The following is a 22288-nucleotide window of genomic DNA, read 5'->3' as shown; positions in this document are numbered from 1 at the left end:
AACAAAAAATACTTAATTGTATTGTTGTTATTTTCCAGTTCTCTTGCTGACCTTTTTGAAATCTGGTTTTTGGTTGCTCGGTTTGGAGAATGGCTGGATATTGCAGCAGAACAATTAGTGAAGGCTGATATAGAACCAAATGCTTTGCTGTGGCTGCTGGCGTTTTACTACTGTCCTCAGAATGAAAATCAACAAAGGACTCAAACAATGGTGAGTAATGCAGTGATAGTAAGCAGCAATAAACAGTCAATAGTCTGCTTATATCTTATTGCTGTAAAACAACCACTGCATACCAGAAAAATTGAATGTCTACACCAAAGAAGGTATTGTCTTCACAAGGTCTCCTGGGAATTGTGTTTCAGTGGTGAAGTTGAAAGATAATTTTGGTGGATTTTCTTGGTGACATTTAGAAAAAAAATTTCCTCTTTTTAAAGTACATTATATAGATTAGCATCTTCTTGGCTTTGTTTTGGATAACTTGAGTGCTTTTAGTCACACATAAAACTACACTAGGAATGGTAATTTTTAAATCACTATGTGGCAGAATTTGGCATTCCTGTGTTATGACATCATCTGAGAAGGAAACACAAGAGAAATCACAACAGCAGTCGAAGCAGTAAAAATACTTACCAGACACAGCCCTGAATCCTGTCCTTACCTATCTATTCTGATTTCTTTTATGTGTCTTCACTGATTTTTGGCATGTATGAGATTGTAACAAGTATATTATATTCCCATATGCTAGATTACTAACAGAAGGAAGCAGTGATATAACCTCACACACTGTACTGCATGAAGATGTCTGTGTATGCATACAAATACATGTAAAGCCTTCAATTTAGACCTATTATGCAAGTTTGAACTAGGCTAAGCAATCTTATCTACAAAGCCCAGATTCAAAATTTGGCTGCAACATCTCTAGTTTTCCTTACTTTGAAAATGGATTCTGTTTGATTTAATAATGCAGCTCAGTACATCATGCTAGTAAAACATCATGCTTTCATTTTACATCTAATGGTCCATGTACAACAGTGTGTTCTGCAAGATTTTATTTCCTTCCCTTCCCGTCCTGCCACCCAGATGGAACTACAAATGGGAGTGTACATCCCAGTCACTTTTTTTTTTTTTTTTTTTTCTCGTTAATTTCTTATAGTCTAGGAGTAGGGGTGGGATGCTGGCTGAGCAGAGTTAGGTTAGGGCTGCAGTGATGTCAAGAAACCAAGGCTGGTTTTAGGATGCAGTTTTGGGAAGGAAAGCAAAACGCAAGCAATAAAGGCCAGACTCAGTGAAAAGATGGAGGACTCTTCATTCAGCATATTTTGGGGGAAAAGGTGTACACTCATGACTTAAGATTTTGTCTTCTTGCTACTTTAGGTAGCAGCTTATATATCAGCAAGAGTGGAATACATAGGATTAAAATGATTTAAAGATGAAAAAGGCTACTCTTCTTGTTCACAAGACTTCACTCATGCACAGCACTGAATATTCTGCTCAATATTTATTCATTTGTTGGAGTCCTTTCATACCTTTAGACTCCAAAACATGGGAGGAACAAAACTTGGAGGTTGGTCATAGTAACTTTGGCACTAAGAACATGCCTGCTAGCATATGTGAGCTCATGGAGCAGAGCTTGCTAGTATCAGTCTTCAGTCTCTTGCACGTGGGATGGAGGCACATCAAGAATAGGATCCAGAGAGTGATAAAGAATCTTGGAGAATTCCAGTCTCCTTTCTTTAGGTTCTGGTATAACTTGTTGCCTCACAGGTAATGGTGGACATAATTTAAGAATAACATATTTTTCAGACTATTTTATATCAAATTTTTAATAGGGCAGAGATGAGAAAAGCAAGGTCAGGTACATGACTGAAACAAATTGTCCTAATGAATATGGTTGAGAAACGGTTGTCCTTTTCCTTTGGGTCTGCAGTGGTATATTGTTCCATTGTTCCTACACTTACTCATTTGGGGGTTTTGTACCAGTTTGTTTTTAATATAGTGAACAGAAGTATTGTTAGGATTTTTTTGCAGTAGTTGCTTGTAGTTCTTTTTCCATTGTGTAGGTGCCAAAATCTTCTGTTCGCTACTCCCAGTAAAAATTAGCTTTTATTGGCTAACTCAAAAGGTAAAAAAGTAAGTTGCAAACAACACAGGAAGAAGGAAGAAACTGCATTCTTACCAGAACATTTTATCAGCCAAGGTCAGGTTGCATGAGGATTTAATTGATTTGTAGCAGCAATATTGAAATGAGCCCTTGAGGAGGCTCTGTTCCTTTTCCCCACAATGCAAAAATCTGATCATGTTCTGCTGAGGGACTTTCTCCATTTCCTTTTATTATTAAAAAAGGTCAAATCCTGGCTCAATGCCCTGCCTGCTTAATTTGCAAGACCAAAGTAAGTTAAAAAATCCATTCTGTCCACCTCTGTGTGTGTGTGAATCAGTATGAGAAATGCGTACAGCCCTTCCTTCCCTGTTCTCCCTGCTGCTCGTATTCAAACTCTTTAATGTTTGGGTAGTTTCTGCCAAGAATTCAGTTTCCTGTTAGTGAATAAATCCAAAGGAAAAATACAATAGGTATGACCTTTACTCTTCTCTGATCCTGCATCTTTTGAAATTGCTCCCCACAGGTAGAAGCTCAAGAGGTCTGCAGTCATCTAATGAGGCTCTTCAGGTGTAGAATCAGTTCTGCCAAATATCTGAAGGCTGCTGTACTCAATGTAATGTCTATAGAGAAGTTTTATAACCCCCATCTTATGGTATATCTTCTTACCAACATTTTGCTCTTTTCTTCTGATGGACATATGTTTGCCCAGGAATTTGTTTACCAAGTAAGTATTTCTTCCTTTTTTTCAGTTTAAGTAAAACTTCGTGTTTTTTGGTTTTGTTTGTTTTTTTTTTTTTTTTACTGTTTTGGATTTAAGTTCCTACCTCCTAATAAAGAAAACACATAACAGACAATTAAAGAAGATCATGACTACAGCAACTATACCTAACCTGCTACATACCTGTTGTTCATTTACATTTGGCGTAGATAGCATGTGCAAACATTTTGCTTTTCCCAGCTATAAATCACTCCCTTAATTATCCAGCTGCTGCAGAGATGATGGGACTGTCTTATCTCTGTTTTTCATTACATTTCTTTAGCCAGTTACTAAGCCTTAGCATTGATGAGGCAGAAGCTTGGTGCTTTAGCAAAGCCAGAGGGGAAAGTGGTGTGATAATTGAGAGATAAAAAGAAGGAAAACCTGACAAAAGTGTCACTTAAGGTGTGACAAAAGCTGAAGAAGAGTAAAATGTGGGACGCTGCCACAGTAGCTTGCTATTGTTGATGAGACCCTTCAGGTAAATTGGTGCTTTCAGGTAAATTGTCTCTTATGATAAAGAGTGCTCTCATCATGACATTAGGAATTTATTCCTCTCTAACTATAAAACCATACTTTTTTAAGAAGTTCAGGCCTCCTGTGCAAGCAGGTCTTAGGGCCAATGTGTGATTTTAGCACTTCCAAAAGTTTTTCCTTTCAGCAGCAGTGTACTCTTCCATCTGTATAGTGTATATGGCATCAATAAGGAGTGTGATTTTATGACGCAGGGAACTGGAAACCTATTTTGGTGGTTATTCCTCTGGCTGACTGAACAGATGTAACATACGTAACATTCTTCTGTTTAAGAAGGACTAAGATATTTCTAACCTTTTAGGTGTAATTTCACAAGTGATAAATTTCGTCTTAGTATAAGAATGAAATGATAAAATTAGGGGGGTTGATATGTATTTTTACAGTCTGCTGGTTTTAGTTTCTCTGTTGAGGAGTGTGGCTGTTGAGCAGAGGTGCCATAACATACTAGCCTGCTACTTTAAACCTCTTCAGGAAGACCGAAGGCAATTTTTTGTTTACTTATAGAAAGCAACGTAATTAACTTTCAAAAGTCCTGAGTATTCCCCAGTGCGGGGTGGTCATGAACTATTGTAGGCCAGAGTATGTCAGTCTGATTAATTTTGACTGTGTCTGTGTAATCATTATTGTGTAGCTAGGCCTTCTATGTTATTTGAAAAGGCTTGAACACAATATATGAAAGGCAGAATGGTGTGGAGCCAAATTTGGATGCATGGCAGTGGTTTTGGTTAGCATAATAAACTTTGGGATTAACACAGCAGATAACATGGTGTAAAGGCCCATCTGATCTGCAAAATTGCTATTTAGGGTATTTTCCTGGTACTTTGTCATCTTTTGGAGAAGGGATTTATTTTTACTTTCGAAAGCTTTACAGAATTGAATTGTCTCCCCAAACACACCCAAAACCTTAATGGGCTTTTAGTTGTTTTTTAAGGAGATCACTTCTAAATGGTTACACTGTCTGTCCATTTGTGTTTCTTTTAAAAACTTTCTGACCTCTTGATTTGTTTCACATAAATTTTAGAGAACAATAGAAATCTCAAAGTTGCTCAGCTCTGCCAAGATGTATGGAAAGAGATGCCTTGAGCAGAAGTTGCTTTTGAAATCAGAGCATCTCAGGTGTTCAGTAGTGAGGGACAAATCTGTGGGTTTTTTGCAAATATTAATGAGGCATTCTTAGTATTTAGCAACATAATTGCATTATTTCCCCTCTTGTCTGTTTCCCTTCAGGTTAATAGGAAAACTGGTGCAAGCAAAGAAGTTTATAGCGTTCTTATCCGTATGGCATACAGAATGCGCCGTAATGGAGAAGAAAACAAAATGACTATGAAGATGCTGAATGAAATTCTTCAAAAACTAACATTGAAAGTTTAGCTTTTTAATACCATCTATTTATCAAGTCAACAAATGGTATCTTTATTTAGGTGTCAGACTTTCATTAAAGTCTTGCACCACAGGTTACCAAGGGTAGAAAAATTTCTACTTAAGCATACCTCACAACTTTGTATTTTGTCATATATATATTTGAATATAATCCTTTGTTTGGAAATGTTAACCTTCTAGAACATAACAGTAACTATTAAAGATGGTTGAATATTTTGTTCTGAGCACCTTCTTTAACAAGAGACCTATGTTATTTAAAGCAGTTCACTCATTTCCTTGTTTATCTGGCTGAGAATCAGTTTTTCTTCCAAATTACACAGGGTTCTATTACCAAATCATATCCAATAGCTTGGTTGTTAAGTTGTTCCTACAATGTTTTGTTCTATAATTCTGCTTTTATGGAACTAATGATGATCTCAAGTGAGAGTTAGTGATTCATGGTGAATGCACTCTATGTTCTCAGGAAATCAGCGATGTTTCCTGAACTCTTCAGTTCTTTTTGAAAATGTTTCCAAAATGAAACTCCTTTCAGATTTGCTAAATTATTTGTTTTTTTCAGTACTGTAGCTTTCACAGGACAGTGTTCTCCTCAAAGTACTATACCAGTAGCTGGTCTCTCTCAACAGATGCTGTGGGTAAAAGGTTGTTTGCAGTACAGCCTATTTTCAGTTTGCCATGACTGAATGCTCTTGTTTATTCATTTAAGAAATCTTTTTTCATTTAGACAAAATAGGGCAAGCACAACATAGGCATAAGGAAACTTCCCAGTTTGAGGGCCAAATTTCCTAAAGAGAGCATATGGTTACAACTCATCTCCTTCCTTTTTGTGTCCAGAGGTAGTTTGCTTGCTTCTTTCTTTAGGTTTTTCGTCTCATTCAAAGAGCATGGACAGGGAGCAATGGCCTACTGTTTTACCCTTAGGAAGGTATTCATCTCAGAAAGTTTTGTGAACCTTTTCTCTAGCTTAACTAGAAAAAAACCCATAGAGAATAGTAATGGTAGAGTATTTTACTCTTTGTCCTGGTTTTGTCTGGGACAGGGCTAGTTTTTCTTTTTAGTAGATAGGATAGTGCTGTGCTTTGGATTCAGTATGGGGTTTGGTATGAGAAGAATGTTGATAAGGCACTGATGTTTTTAGTTGTTGCTAAGAAATCAGGGACTTTTCAACTCCCTGTGTCTTGCTAGTGTGCAGGTGCACAAGAAGCTGGGAGGGAGCACGGCCAGAGCAGTGGGCCCAAATTGGGGAATGGAATATTCCATATCATACATCGTCAGTATATAGATGAGGGTTGGCCGGGAAGCTGTCTTACTTTTCCAGGATCACGGTTTTGGGATTTTCTCTCCTCTGGGATCACTAGCTGGGAACAGGCTGGGTATCAGTCAGCAGGTGGTAAGCAATCATGATGTGCGTTACTTGTTTCTATATTCTATTATTATTATTTTAATATTACTTTATTTCAGTTATTAAATTGTTCTTATTTCAACCTACGAGTCTCCTTACCCTTTCTCCTCCAACCCTCTCTCCCCATCCCTGAAGCAGGGGAAGGGTGAGCGAATGACTGCGTGGTGTTTGGCTGCCAGCTGGGTTTAAACCACGACAGTCTTTTCAGTAATTTCTCATGTATTACCTATCTTTAATATCAACACTTGTGCCATGTTCAAAAAAGCTACTGAGAATACTATTCTTGCATAAAATGAGAGGCATGTATCTTAACACAGCTTTCTGAATGTAGCACTTGTTTGTGAGCAAGGGAAAAGAAAAACAATGTCCTTAGTGTCCCTTGGCTGTAAGAAGTAGAAGGATATTTTCTGTGATGCTGTTGACTGATTTCTTACATTTTTGTTCCAAGTGAGTCATAGTGGACCAAATTACAGAAGTTACATGGCCTCTCAGTCAGTTTGGTAATGTTTGTAATATTTTATTCCAGCGTATGAAGAAATAGTAAATATGTAAAGTATGTCTGTGAAGAAAGGAGGGTTTTTGTCTCTTTTTGGATTCAAAATATTTCTGAATGAAAAATCAGAGATATGTTGCAATTTTTCAGTTGTTGATAGCCACACATTTCTGAAAAAGACAGATCAAGCAACCAGTTTTCTATTCCCTCAATATCATAACAGAAAAGCATGGGATTAAACTAAATTATTTGTTGATCACAAACTGAGGTATTTGTTTAATGGGAACATGTGTGGAAAGCTCTACCTAGAATGATAAATAACCTAAAATTTGTCTCCAAAGGAAAAATTATTTTTTTAATTATTTCTAATCCAGTTGTTAGGTGTGAGATTCTTAGGTTGTCCTTAAATTCTCTCCATATTACAACTGTAAGTAATTTCAGCTACTTAAAGATTGGCAAAGAGTTGCAATATATGACTCTTGCAGATTTGTTAGGTGAATTATATGGGTATATATGTGTATTACAGTTGTTGGAGATGAATTTGTAATCATCCTTTCACAGTGCAATCTTTTTATTTTCCACCACCAACATGCATGAAAATTCTTCTAACTTTGTTAAACAAAATCAATATCCTGTTAAATGGTGGCAAATCAATTCAAGCAGGAAGGAAATGTGCAGTGAAGGCAGAAAGAACAAAATTAGTAGTAAATTGGTACATTCTTGTTTTCCCGTGTTTGACTTCTGTTGTAGTCTGAGCTCAGAGACCAACTGAGCATCACACAGCTGCTCGCTTCCCCTTCACTCCCAGAGATGAGAAGGGGAAAATAATCCAGGCTTGGGATTTAAGATAGGACTGAGAGGGGCAAATCGCCCACTATGGTCACAGGCAAAAGACAGACCCATTAGGGGAAAGAAAAAAAAAAGAGCATAGATTTATTACAGACACTAACAGCAACACTTAACAGAGTAGGACAGTGAGAAGCATTGCCACATCTTAAGAACACCTTCCCCCCACCCCTCCCTTCTTCCCGGGCTCAGCTCTGCTCCCGATATCTCTACCTCCTCCCCCAGTGGCGCAGGGGCAGGGAATGGGGGGTGCAGTCAGTGCTGCCATTTCTGCCATCTCAGAAGAGGGTGGAACTTCTGGAACTTGTTCCCTGGGCTCCAGCATGTTTCCTCTCTCACAGCAGACAGTCCTCCACAAACTTTCTCTGACTGGATTCCCTCCCACGGCTGCAGCCCATCCCGAGCTGCTCCAGCGTGGGACACCCCCGCATGCTGCAATCCTCCCGGTGCTGAACTACAACAGAAGGGGCTGCTTCTTCCCACAGGGTCCCAGCTGGCTTTGGGTGCAGCCACCTTCCTAGGTTGTGTGGGGCCCCTCACAGGCCATAAATCAGTGTCTGCTCCACCGTAGATCTCCATGGGTGGCAGGGGGGGCCGCCCTGCTGTCTCACCACAGGATACAGGGGGGTCTCTGCTCCGGCACACCTCCCCCCTCCTTTCTTCCTCCGTTCCCCCACTGACCTTGGTGTTCACGCAGCTGCAGCAACTCCTCCTCACAAGTCCCACTGCTCGTCACCATGTCCCTTCTTAAATACGTTATCGCAGAGGCGCAGCTGGCAGAGGTGGGTCTGGCTCGGAGCCGGGGGAGCTTTGAGAAGCTTCTCCCTGGGGCCACCCCTGTAGCCCCCTCCCCTGCTACCAAAAACCCCACCACTCACTCAAACCCAGGACAACTTTTTAAGAAATAATGCATGATTTAAATATTACAAGGAGGGTTTGCTTGTTTCAGGAGACTTTAAGGAAGAAACCTAATTGATGCTTTCTGTAACTTTCAAAAGTTATATCTGTACCGATGTTCTTTTTGCTTTATTTATTTTTTTTAATCTTTGGTATTTCTTTTTCCTTGCTTTTTCACAGTGCTTGAATTATGATCTAACTTTGATATAAACCGTGATTTTATGGGATGTTGAAGTTACTTTCATTAGTTTGCTAGTGGAAGGCAACAGTGTGATTTGGTAGATCCGAGTTATGGAGGATTTCTCATGTGGTTGCTCCTGCATTATCCATCTAACATGCATCTTCTCTGTAATCACTGCTTACTGGAAAAGTTCTTTGGAGCCTTCAGGCCTGTACTTTTATGCAGAACCAGCCGACGAGTCCTGAGATCAGGCTTGAAGTAGCATGTTCCCTCCCCTTCCAATCAACATGTCATCACACACCCTAATCCTGGATTTTATACTGAATATAGATATCTTTTCAATTTTTTTCTGCTTCAAGGAGTTTCAAGTAAGAATATAAAGAGTAAATTTTTACTTATTTGTTGATAATGCTTCTTTTCAGTCTAAATTACAGCTTTTTTAATCCTGCAGGCTTTCCAGAATGGGACTGGATGTTTTTTATGGATTTTCTTCAGAAAAAAGCCACTTCTGTGGCTTTCATTCAGCCAAGATCTCAGTACAGTGCATATACAAAGCTGAATACATTTCATTTTGTGAGGTATGGTAGGAACAGGTATGTTACCAAGTATTGCAATTTATCTGACCAGCTATAACATGTTAATCTGTTTACTTCTGGAATTTGTAATCAAGTTTCCATATTCACAGCATCGGAAGTGCAAAGAGGTGTTAATAGAGAGTCAGACTGAAGATGAAGCTGAATTAATATTAATTTTGGTAAGTTAGAGTTCATGCCATGGTGTTATATATGTTTGGCTTGGGGTTGGTTTTGGGAGGAGACAATCCAAAAAAAAATATGAAGCATTATACAAGTTTAGAATGAATCATCTAGCAAAAGTGACTTGCAATTATTAAACCAAACACTACAGACACAGGTTTACTCCATTTCTTTGCTGTATTATCCAGCGACAGAATAAAATGATAATGTTCTGTGTGAGTGAATAATGTCATGCTAATCAAAATCTAGTTTTTCTTGTGATATAAGAAGGATGTAGGAAGGTGAGAAATTCTGACAGTGAAGTGCAGCTTTCTGCTAGACCAAAGTTTGAAAAGTCAAACCCTGGAATATTATGGGAGGAGCCCTCCATCAGAGCAGCCAGCACGTTTTTGAATCCATGTTTTTATACTTCTCAGATAGTCTGCAATGGCTTCGTTACGCAATCGGCATGTTTTCCTGGGCAACACCAGAAGTTAAACCGCCGTAGCTGAATTAGCTGCTGCTAGAGGCACCCCACTAGCAGTTAATTCATAGCAGTATTCACATGTGGGCCTGTTTAAGTCCACCTACATCTCTGGCAAGTTTTTCTTACTCATGCTACAATTTTTCCTTAAATGCTTGCCTGGATTTAAAAGATACACTCGTGGTGGCCATTTTATTTGCTGCCCTAGCAGAGAGTAGCTTATTTTGGGAATTTGCTGTTAGGTGGTCTGTTCACTAGTGAATGCCAAAAAGGAGTTTCCCTTGCTTGCATTGGCCATCTTCATTTAACCAGTGGTCTGGCTGGAAAGGAATAAACATCATGAGCCCCTTCTGATAGCTTAAGTGTGCTGACAGTGACTGGATCCTTTTAGCAGCCAGGAGCCAGCTAGGGATAGGAATTGGATTGCCATCAGCCACTGAAACAAAACTTTGAAACGTCAGCTGGCTGTAGCCGAGTTGTAGCAATACACTTTGTAAGCATGGATTGTGCCTTAGTTTGCATTTTATATTCTTGCATGTGTGTGAAGGGAGAGAGGGTGAAAAGGAAGAAAAAACCCAACATGATGAATCTCAGTTGCAGAAATTTAGCTGTGATTTTTATATTCAATTTAATTGTAATACTGGTAGGATTGGGAAATAACAATTCCATAGAAGAGAGTTAACCTGAACATCAACAAGTAGCAGGAAAAAATCCAGCAATACCACGTCTTTAATAGGTCTGTACATTTAACTAACTTCCTAGCTCTTAACAAATCTTGCTATTTTAAATGTGTGTTTCATAACTCTTCTGCATTATGTTGGATAGACTCATTTCATAAAAAAGCAGCCCCTCAGAAACAATGACCCTCTCTTTTCTATTATTTTGAATTTCAGTGTTATGCCCATCAACTTTTGCAATGCTTATTGCCATCCTGAAAAGATCACATTTTTACATATTCCTGATCATAATGAAAAGTTCCTCTGTTATCCACATTCTGAATTACACTGTCCTTGAGATTTCTCATGTGTATGTGCCAAATCAGCCTGTATATACAGCTTCTTCACTCCTTGCTGGTTTGATTTTATTTCTTAGTTTGTATGTTTATTCTGAGGCTCCCAAAACAGGTGCATGTAATATGTCATTTCCATGCTACTGTTAAATGCTCCCTTAATATTTCACCCATGAGAAAGCAGCTTTTATTTGTTTTGACTAATGATGCTGTAACTTCTACCACATATAAGTTCTCTAAAGATAGGACTTCCATTTATTATTCCAAACTAACTTTTAATGGTAGCGGAAGATATGAATTTCCCATCTGCATTAACATTCCCAGTAGAGACTACCAGTAAGTGTTTAAGTGCTTTTAATCTCATGATTGTGCTGCACTTCCATATCAGCTTGAGATGTCTGCAAATAGAGGGAAAAGCCAGTATCAAATTCCACTGAAGAGGAGAGAAGCCTTGAAATTTGCTACAGAACTAATTCTTAAGATGGAAAGGAATGATATGTGTGTCTGCGAATTCAGGCATTATTTGTGAATTTCTAGTAGGCAGGATCATTGCCATATTTTTTGGAGACACAACAAAAATACAATTGTTATCTCCATAGACCACTAAATTTCTTCAAATGCATTGCAAAATCTACTATTATGTTTCATCTTTCTTGTGGGTTTGCTTCTTTGCTAAAACACAAATGATCAGTGCTGAGCAATACACTGTATAGCATACTTTTAGGGCCAGAATGAATTGCTATAGTTGCTTGCCTTGGCCTGCTTGACCTAGACCATGAAAAGATACTGAGCAAATGTCAAGCCCAAACCTTGCAATTAAGCTATAGCATCCCTTTTGGAAATAGAATTCTGTTGGGATTTAAAGGTTTCAGATGATAGCTGATGACTGTTTTTCATCATAGCTTTTCTGATCTTAACTTCTTTTCAACAGTTTTGCTTCTGCTTGCTGTGTTGGCAGAGCGAGCTCTCAGACACAGTTACTCTTTAGCCATAAGCACTGCCTTTTCTTTCTCTTCACCCTCTCCTCCTTTCTGCCCAGGATCCAAGATGAATGTATGTATGATCCATAATGGGTTTCTAGGAGTAAGTGAATCAAGCAACCAAAACCAACCGGTTTTTGGTAGGCTAAGTTAGGTAATGGTGCAAGTCATCCAGTGTGCCTGTCAGGGAAGGTGAAGATACACATCAGCCCCTGTGTGTCCCTATGTGTGTGATGCCAGTTCTGCTTCCAGGCACTACCCTAGAACAAATTTTGTTTGTAGTTTTAACACTTAATTACTGTTAATTTACACCCATAAAGTTTATTTTTTGTAAGATTCACTTTGTTCTGCAATCTGTTGTGCCTTTCCAGCAGCTGAGCTAGAGACAATATTTCCTTTTTTACCTCTTCTCTGTGGATGGGCAGGCTGCAGAAATGGCAGATCCAATCACCTTACCTTTTCTATTTTATTTTTAAGATGGAATACCCAGAAGTTATGCAAACATCACAGAACGAGGAACTTGCATATAAGGTCACTTATGAACTGAATATCTGTTCTTTATGAGATCCTTCACATACATACTTATGTCTAACCACACAGCAGTCTCTAAGTCAGCTGTTCCCTGCCCTGATTTCTTCAGACTTGTCAAACTTAATTGTCATAGAATATTGAAAGAGAAAGAGAGTTTGGTATTACATCCATGCTGTCTCCCCTCTGCTTCAAAAATCAGGCATTTGAACAGACCAGTAATGGTATCCCACTTAAACAGTAACTCTACTTTGGGACAGTTCTTCAAAATGTACTGCAGAGTCTGGCAATCTACATGTATTTAAAGAAAATATGGAAAGGACAGCTAAATGACATCCTGTTGTGGTGTCACTTTCATAGTCTTCCTATCAATTCAGTTTTCTTTTGTGAATCTGAAAGACAGTATAGCTCTGATTTTTCAGACATTCGGAATAAGCTCCTCTTTCCTGAGTGCACTGGCAGCGGTGGGTCCTCACCACCTCTAAAACAGTCTTTACTAGCTGTGTTTCAAGACAGGGGAATAATTTTTGGTGATTTTGGTTTTTGCCTGTTATAAACCTGTGGTTTTGGTGCTGGATGTTCTTGATGCCAAAATAGAAATGTTAATGCTAAAAATACACCAAATTTTAGCATTGACCTTCATTCTGTGGTGTAGAGCAATTGCTTGTCTCAACATCACATGTATCCTACAGCTGATGCTGGGATTACTAAATATTGGTAAAAGAGAATCAACTAGCTTAAGACGTAGATGAGACTTCGATCTTACTGTTTTCTTAGTATGAGTGCTTCCTAATTCCCACTCTTTCCTTCCAGCTATCAAGTGGGAAACCTGTGCATTCCTGTGATTTGACTGGGGAAAGGAGAGGCTAAGTGCTAGGGATAAGGTGTGCATAGAATACCATACAGTATCAGGAGATGGGCTTACTTGTTCTTGTATGAAATGGACAATCTTGTGAGTAACTATTCATCTGACTCTTTATTTATGTTTTTTTGTTTGTTTGTTTGTTTGTTTTTAAAGTAGTTCAGCATTTATGTCATGTAGTTGCACTTATATATATATATATATATTTAAGCTAACAAGGACAATTTTTTCCCTCAACTAAAATTGGGATCTTATTCAAAAGCCTTGTAGTCAAAAGAAACAGGAGGTGATAATGAGTTTAGGGCATGATGAGCAATTTCAGTACAAGTGGTGGCAATGACAAAACCTCCATGGCAGTACTGCAGAGTAATATTGCCATATTACTAAAGGGAGCAAGAGAGAGTTCAAAATGGATGATAATACTATGGCTGTATGGGAAGGGGAATGTGAAAGGCAGAATGAGGAAGGAGGGGGCTTACATTTTACATTAGGGAACATGAAAAAGGAATAGAACTTTTCAGATGTAAAATTTAATAAATTGGAATGAAATCGTGTTTGGCAGTTAAACAGGTGTTTCAGGCACACCAAGAGGGATCTGGACAGGCTGGATTGATGGTCTGAGGCCAACTGTATGAGGTTCAACAAGGCCAAGGGCTGGGTCCTGCACTTGGGTCAGAACAACCCCACACAGCAAGACAGGCTTGGGGAGGGGTGGCTGGAAAGCTGCCCAGAGGAAAAGGACCTGGGGGTGCTGGTTGAATATGACCCAGCGGTGCGCCCAGGTGGCCAAGAAGGCCAACAGCACCCTGGATTTTATCAGCAATAGTGTGGCCAGCAGGACTAGGGAAGTGATTGTCCCCCTGGACTTGGTACTGTTGAGGCCCCACCTCAAATACTGTGTTCAGTTTTGTGCCCCTCACTACAAGAAAGACATTGAGGTGCTGGAGCATGTTCACAGAAGGGCAATGAAGCTGGTGAAGGGTCTAGAGAACAAGTCCTGGAGAAGCAGCTGAGGAAACTGGGGGTGTTTAGCCTGGAGACAAGGAGGCTGAGGGGAGACCTTGTCACTCTCTACAACTACCTGAAAGGAGGTTGTAGTGAGGTGAGGTGGGTGTTGGTCTCTTTTTCCCAAGTAACAAGTGATGGGACAAGATGAAATGGCCTCAAATCGAGCCAGGGGAGGTTTAGATTGGATATTATGAAATATTTCTACACTAAAAGGGTTGTCAAGCATTGGAACAGGCTGTCCAGGGAAGTGGTTGAGTCACAATCCCTCAAAGTATTTAAAAGATGTGTTGATATGGCATTTAGGGACATGGTTTAGTGGTGGACTTGGCAGTGCTAGGTTAATGGTTGGGTTAGACATGATGATCTTAAAGGTCTTTTCCAACCTAAACAGTTCAATGATTCTATGATTCCAAGAGATAGATGCAGAATGGAGTGAGATGGCTGCTAACACACTGTAATTTTTAGTTTTGTTGTGTTTGCAAGAGTTAGCTATAAGGGGGTACAGTTGTAAAGCAGACAGCCATTACTACCAAATATAAAAAACCCCTGAAGAACAAAGTTAGATGATACTGTGATGTAACAACGTAAAGTTAACATGAGGTTAAAAAAAACCCCACACTATTTTCTGTGTAGTAGATGATAATCACTGTCCTTTCAGGATTAAAGATGAAGTGAAATACATTATGGTGCCAACCACCAGCTTTTCAAACTAGCCCATTTAGATCTAGCAAGATCTAGTCATGATGGTTGAGGATGATGCTAGTAGCAAAACAGACACCATTGGTTCATGAATAAAATGTCTCGGGGTGAGTTTCAGCAGAGCCTCAGTGCTGAGATGCCAATTCCAGAAAGTCCAAAGAAAAAGCCTGGAAGTAGTCTGAGAAACAGCATTTTTCAGGGATGACTGAAGTGAGCTACAGTAACCGAAGGTTACAATGATGTCTAGCTGCTCAGAGGTGTGTGAGAGGATAGCAGAGTGGTCGTCTCTACAAGGGGGAGTATAAGCAAAACCAGGCTTTTGCATGGCAATACTGTGGGAATTACTGCTGCTGGGCTACTGTGCTGATACAAAGCGATGCTCAGCTGAAAATGAAGTTCTGTTTACTGATGCAAAAATTATCACAAAAAAGCCACTCTCTACACAATGGCAATTTCTGCATGCCTTTAAATAACAGTTAGAACAAACCTCTGTTCCTCTTTTGGCAGCTATAAGCAGCAGGCCCTTCATTTTTTGCAGAAAGTTTGCACTCAGTTTTAGTCACAGTAAATGGACAAACGCAGTTTATCTCCCAAGCCCTGTGGAGTTGTCTCAGTTTCTTTAGGCACTGGCATATATCATGGTGCAAAATGTCACCCTGCCAGCAAGGTAAATTTTTGAAGTAATTTTTGCCATATGTTGTGCCCACAGACACAAGGGAACATATCCATGTTGGTATATACATTCACTTCAGTATTTGTATGTGCCTAAACTCAGTATATATGTGGTAAAATTCTAGATGAGCCAGGCTTCTCTTTTTGGTTGCTTCCTTGTCCTTTCATGTAATTAACTTTGTTTTGGACTATGAGTCTGAGCATCAAAGACTGGGGCCAAGAACAGAAGTGCACTTATGTGTCTGTTAAAATCTCTTCCTGTTTTAGAAGACATCAAACCTGACTCAGGAATAGTGGGAATTGTAGCACCAAGGTAGGTATTTTATAGTTTTAAAAGACCACAAAATATATTAATATACTTTTAAATATGAAGAATTAATGCCCTGGAATAAGGTTTGCAGTGAATTAGACTAAGGTTTTGTGCTCAGTGTGTGGGTTTATGTCAACTGGTAGTCTTGCTGTAGAAGTACATTAGTATGAGAGTACATTGTACATATTACGAGAGTATGCTTTGTTCAGAGGAAAATGCCATTAAGTTGCAGATGTAAAACTCGAACGTTCTTAGATAATTCACATACAGCTACTCCTGACTCTTAAATCACGTGTATGGGAAGACAGACCAGTGGAGGCATGGAAATTCCTCCCTCCGCAGGCACAAAAGCTGAGGCGGCAGTGCCGTACAGCAGGACAGCCCGGTGCAGCCGTGCTGCAGCACGTGCAGGGCCTGCGGCACCGGGGGACGGGGGGTGACCCTCTCCTGAAAGCGGGGGTGTGTGTGTGTGGGGGGGGGGGGTTCCAGGTATTTGCAGTCCGGTTTCTGCATGGAAAGAATCAAACCAAAAGCAGTAAAGCCTTTGGCACGTAATGGCACGCTGTAACTTAGCTGCTTGTTCATGCTTACAAAGGTGTCATGGTTTCCCTCGCATCCTTACATACACAGAGGAGCCTACACCTGCAAACTCTTAACAGAACAGATGAAATTTTCTGTAATAGAAGTACTAGTTCTCAAGGCGTTCATCAGCTGTGGAGATAAATGCTGGCTGCAGTACTCTGCATGATACGTTATCACAGCCTAGCTCTATAGAACTTTTCTGTTGGTTTTGTAATATCTTTTCTCATAGTGCTTTTTATGTGTCAGAAATCCATACAGGCTTCTTATTGCTTGAGTCTTACTTGTTTCCTCAAGCTGCCCACTTGCTCAGACTGTATTTTTGGCTAGACCTGGTGTTTCCAGGCTAGACCTTTTTTCCTTCCCTCTTCTGTGCGAGGAATGGGCAATGGGGTACAGCTAATTCCCTCCTGAAGGAGCCAGGAGCAGCTGCAAACACCTCTCAGCAAAGCTGAAGACAGAAGACGAAGTGGAGGAACTGCTGACAGCAGAATGGTATGTTTTAGTCCATGTTTATAGCAGAAAATGTATGATAAGGAATGCAACTCCTCTGAGGGGGCAAGGGACTTGCCTGCATCACCCACCCCCCCCCCCCCATTATGGTCTGCCTTTACTCTGAAGACGTGACCCAGTAAGTGGCACATGAAAATAGATGATGATCCTTGCCTAATTATACAGATACAGTTTTAGTTTAATCCGAGTTTCATTTTTACAGTTAGAAGTTACATCCAGAAAAGAATCAGTGCGATCTTAACCAGCTGCTGGCCTAACAAAGTAAGTGGGAGACAGTCCAGCCTTCTGCATTGAGCTTTCTAATGCTATCCAAAGTAAAACTACCACTGTGTTTGGAAAGGACTGAATTAGGGATAGGAGAAAAAACCCAAACAAAATGCTTTATTTTATTCAGAAGGGGCTGACTATGAAAGAAGCAGAATGAAACCTAAGTTGGGCAAGGACACATAAATGCCTGTGCTCATCATAGCCACATATTGATACATAAATATGTGTTAGCCTTGAAGTCTTAGTTTTCATCTCAGAATAGAGATTTAATGTCATAGCATTTTTGCCACTTTCCCAGATGCCTGACTGTACTTAAACAACTTAAACAACAAATGGGCAGTTTCACTGGATTTTAATGTGTTGACAACCAAGTCTGGATAGAGGTATCATTTGATAAAGCATCACTTTCAGTAAGGATTTTAGTTACAATAAGTTTGGAAATGGATTTTTTTGTTGTTTGTTTTTATTTACTATAATTAGAATCTACAACTTCCTCCTCTCAGGAAATCAATATGGAAGCACCAACCTTGGGAGAATTCTGAGCAAAATAAACAGTAACACTAGTTTATTTTATTTTTATCTTCTCAGCTTTCAATAGGGCGTATTAAAATCTTAAATAATTAAATGACACTTTGAATGGTTTGCTCCCAGAACTTTTTACATGATTCAGAAGGATTTTAAACTAATGGTAATGCTTATATCATGTTAATAGAGCTACTGTACAATCCATACAGGACTCTCCTGGTCTCTCTTTCTTCTGATGAGTTATGGTAACAGCAATGATTTGAAGCCACCTTTAGCTTCGTTCTTAATCTGGAGCCTCACTCTATTTAGTAATGCTTGGATTAGTAACAAAAGGCCATACAAGCCCAGATGCAGGGCCACGGCTGCCACCTCTTTGCCTTTGCATCACAAAATTGTTGTGCAGGAAACCAAGTTCACGCTCACATTAATTCTGCTACGACAGACTGGAACAGCTGTAGCAAGCAAAATAAACTACTGTTGTGCTCCATATTAAAATGGTGAGAAAAGTAAATTGTTTTTAAAGAACAAAAATGCTGTGATATTTGCTAACGTGTGGCATGTCTTACCTGCTCTGTAGTTTTAACAGTACTTGCTTTGAACAGGCTTACAACATATTTAATTTCTGGGTGTCTTGTGCAAGCGCCTTATCCAGCTCTAGGTTCTTTACCTCTCACAAGGGAAAAGGCAAAAAGCAAGCTGGTCTCCTTTGCTGGCCTTTGCAGAAAACCCTGTGAAATGAACCGTAACTCTTACATGAACAGGATCTCTTAACCATTACATCTGCGAGCATAACTACATTAGAACTCATTGTGGTATCTCAGCAGATTCTTGGAGAATTTCCTAACCCTTGCTGCATTTGAAAGAAGCTGCTGTGTCCCATAATTCAGGTATTGACACTGCATGCCTGGAAAGGGGGAAGTCAGAAAATGTAGTGCAGTAAAGAGGAACCGTAGTCTTTGGACTGAAGTCACTGTTGAGGTAGGCTTTTACTTTAGAAAAAAAATAATTACCACATTTAATTTTTTTTTTGTTAATATCCACTAACTAATGACTTTCAGCTGCTTCTCTCCTGCTGCAAAAGCAGGAATGGGGTCATTCTTTTTCCTAAGTTTGCAAATTGAACCACTGTGCAATGGAAAGACTACACGTACTTGAAAAAAAAAGTATTTATTGTATTTGATGTAAAACAATAGTGTACAAAGTAAAATGTGTTCACAAATTTTTGTGTTTTAAATTCTTGTCCTCTGAACCAAACAATTAAGATGTCTTCTGATCAGTGGAGCGGTACGATCCCAGGAAAGGAGAGCTACACTTGATCTATCACTGTGCAAAAGGAGCAGCAGGGGGTATGGAAGGCATTTTCAGAACATGGAAGGTCTGACACTTCTGGTAAAAGTTAACCTAAACAAGACAGAGAGAGAATGCTGATCTTTGTTTTAACTTCAGTCCCATCCTATCACCAGGATGATGGCTGGTCACTTTTCACAGATAATTTCTGCTTCCAGTCAACCTCCCCCAGCCCCATCCCCAAGTTTGGCTTTTTAATTTGGCATAGAAGTTACAAACAAAATTTTAAGTACAGAAGAGAGTTTCATCAAATTTCAGAGGTTACTAATGTTGGTCAAATTACTGGAGTGCATAAAATCATTCAAATCAAGAGTCCTTGTAATCTGCAAATGGAATGGCTGTATCACCAAAGAGCAAGGATAAACCCCAAATCTCTTGTATTAAAGAACTACCTAAAGCCACAGTGAAGGGTGTGTGTGTGGGGGTGTGTGTGTGTGTAGTTTGTTTTGTGCACATGCGTTCTTGGTTACAGTGAGTCTCTGGGAGACATAAATACTGAGCGGTAAATGTTTCTGTCAGCTGATTGTTTTAGCAGTCACGTAATCCTTCCTTTGATGTCTTGGGTCAGTGAAATCCTAGTACCATCGGGGTTTAGTAGGAGATATATTAAAAGAGTTTCTCTGTGATCTTTCCTGCAATGGAAACAGCAGTAGAAGTTATTACTCTGTCACAGTAAAGGAGTATCTGTGCATTCTTGATTGCCCCAGCTTTCCAAATTGGGTTATTTTTTAGGTTACCAGTAGAGCATAACTGTGGTTACAGAGTTAACAATGATCTCTTGATTTCTAGAGCTACCACAACGAGGTCTGGAGAAGATGGGGAAGATCCACAGTGCAAGCACATTCTCTTGGTTATTAGCAGGTTACTCTGAAAATTATGCTGGAGGTCAGTTACCAGAGCAATACTGTGTGATGTGCTACATATCCACATACCTTCTTGTCCTAAGCCAACAGCTCTCTAAACAGCTTTTCCACCTTAGGCTGTTTAGTGTTTGATATCAGGACAGCATGCTGCATACTAATTCAGTTTTTGATAGAAAACAGTAACAACATTTCTCAAAGGCTCTTAGAAAAGGTATATCTTTTTTTGCTCTAGGGCTCGACTCCTGTTCCTGCTGAACTGAGCCAGTGTGTAAAATCAGAACTGATATCAGCTCAGTAGGAACTGGAGGACGGGTCCATTAACAGCCTGGAACAACAGCAGCACCTCCAGTCGGAAAAAAACACTTCCTGCGAACAACACACCGTGCTGAGCTACAACTGCAGAAAGACCATGACAGCATCCATTAAAGAGAAGACTATGAAACAAAGCTTTGTAGGCAATTCCAGTTTTGAGTCACAAATATTTATTTCCTCTGACCTTCAGAAGATCATGGTAACCAAATTACTGTAGGCGATGCCTTATGTTTGCAGTCAGACTGGGAATTCAAGGAGCACTGTTTTTTCTCAATTAAAACCAAGAGTCTCTGGTCCTCCCCAGGTCACTTCTGCCTTTCATCCTCGGTGTACTGCGTCTCACACACGTGCATTCATTTTAAATATGCCCATTCAGCAGCAAGGTATCTCAGCCAGCAAACGCTCTCTGCCCTGTGCAGGCTGACATTAAGCAAAGTCTCCTCTCCCCTTCTCTTCAGGTGCAGAACTTAGCCACTGTGAACAAAGAGGGAAACAATCACTGTTCACCAATCAGCTAAGCTCTGCACCTCGACAGAGAGGTCTCCGTCTCGGTATAGCTAATTATCAGATGAGGTTCTTCCGTGATGTGTCTGCTGCCTTCCTCTTTTTTTTATGTTTAATGGACGGAGAGGATTCCACGCTGTGCACAGATTGGGTAGTTATGGTGAGTTTCCTACTAGCAGCTGCGGTCATGGCTGTGTGGTAATCCCTGGCAATGTGATTTTAATCTTAAGTCACAAATCATCATGCCAGGAACCCAAACAGCCACAACATTAAGAAAAAGCTGTGCAGTCACAGAGTGTTGTTCTCATAACAGTACCTCTAGATTTTATGTTACAGCTCACCCTGATCTCCTTGTCTGTTTGAAAAGTCAAAGGGGCAATGTAATTTTCCTGTGCTAGATACTTACCACCAGAAGCTTGTAAAAATTTTGATTCTTATTTTATTTTTGCAGGAACTATAGGAAGACAGTTCCTAGTACAGTAGTACCAGAACAAACTGCATCTCTGTGTTTCTGGCCTTCAGACACTTGAAGGCATCTACCAGATTAAAAATTGTTGAACGTAACTCAAGATTCCTGTGGGTCCTCAAAAACTGGGAGCACACAAGCAAGTCTCAGCCCTACCTGTTTTAGAAGGTGACCCTCCTACCCTGTAAGTGATATCCTGGTACCCTACAGTCTGATCCACCTTTCCCAAAAAGTCTTGTTGGCAGGCACAGTTCTTTGTACAGAGGAACAACATGGCTGTCCATAAACAAACTTGCTTTCGTGTTATCTATCATCTACTGTATTTCAAATAACTAAAATAAACACCACAAATTCAGATGGAACTCATTATCAAGTACTGCTACATGTACAGGATTGGACAGGAGAAAATTAAGATTTCTGCTTGGTACCAATTAGAAAATTATGATTTTGCTAAATTAAATGCCTGAATTTTGATACCACAAATCAACTGTAAAGTTATGTGAACAACCAGGGCAATCAGTCCATCAGATGAGTTATATCATTAAGGAAAAATCTGAGGTATGCTGTACTTGGAAGAGACCTTCATACCAATCCTAATTGCCTATGTGTTAAAAATGCATGTATAGACACTGTAAGGTTACCTCTGACTACTCAAATAGACTGAAAAATGGGGAATATATTTGCAAGTTACCAGTTTATAGCCTGCAGCAATCTTTATTTCATGAATATTCCTTGCAATTCTGCTTCTTCTCTGGTGATCCCTCCCCATTAAGTTAAGAAACAAGATAGATTATGTATGATATTAAACAGCTTCTTCCTGTTAAGGCTAATCTTCTTACCTCATAATCAGTCTTCAAAGGTCTCACTACACTTAACACAAAAATATTTAAATTATCAGCTTGTTCTCACATGATTCAGATTTGCTTCCAAGTGCACAGATTCATACTTCCACTGTGGGATCAGATTCCTTTCAAAGACTCTGCTGCCTATCAAGTCAACATGCAGCTTTGTTAAACAGAAATGCTCCTTGCAAAA

General features: G+C 39.7%; 2 protein-coding genes and 1 long non-coding RNA gene across 10 annotated transcripts in view; 2 read left to right on the top strand and 1 right to left on the bottom strand.

Moving 5' to 3' along the window:
• FANCC (FA complementation group C) overlaps positions 1-5034 on the top strand; it is an 85986-nt gene extending 80952 nt beyond the window's left edge. For both annotated transcript variants that reach the window (XM_042788117.1, XM_042788118.1), the window contains 3 exons: positions 39-210; positions 2625-2825; positions 4620-5034. In XM_042788117.1, coding sequence (XP_042644051.1) covers positions 39-210; positions 2625-2825; positions 4620-4763 — 517 coding nt within the window. In that variant the 3' untranslated portion in view covers positions 4764-5034. The remainder of the gene's footprint in view (positions 1-38; positions 211-2624; positions 2826-4619) is intronic.
• An 851-nt stretch (positions 5035-5885) lies between these two features.
• Positions 5886-22073, top strand: LOC122152905. The gene is made up of 9 exons (XR_006164887.1): positions 5886-6177; positions 9043-9184; positions 9277-9345; positions 13140-13278; positions 15835-15880; positions 16787-16951; positions 17172-17230; positions 18583-19993; positions 21239-22073. It is a non-coding gene; the product is annotated as an uncharacterized LOC122152905 (long non-coding RNA).
• AOPEP (aminopeptidase O (putative)) overlaps positions 18913-22288 on the bottom strand; it is a 204888-nt gene continuing 201512 nt past the window's right edge. For 5 of the 7 annotated variants that reach the window (XM_032981857.2, XM_032981858.2, XM_042788111.1 and 2 more), the window contains one exon: positions 18913-20757. The gene's annotated coding sequence lies outside the window, so the exon portion shown is untranslated. The remainder of the gene's footprint in view (positions 20758-22288) is intronic. The other 2 variants (XM_042788108.1, XM_042788109.1) reach the window with 2 other exon arrangements.

The sequence above is a fragment of the Tyto alba genome, unplaced genomic scaffold (assembly GCF_018691265.1).
Source record: "Tyto alba isolate M040663 unplaced genomic scaffold, T.alba_DEE_v4.0 Super-Scaffold_13, whole genome shotgun sequence".
NCBI classification, from domain to species: domain Eukaryota; kingdom Metazoa; phylum Chordata; class Aves; order Strigiformes; family Tytonidae; genus Tyto; species Tyto alba.
Note: the sequence above shows the minus strand (reverse complement) of the source record. Positions and strands in the feature narration are given on the sequence as shown.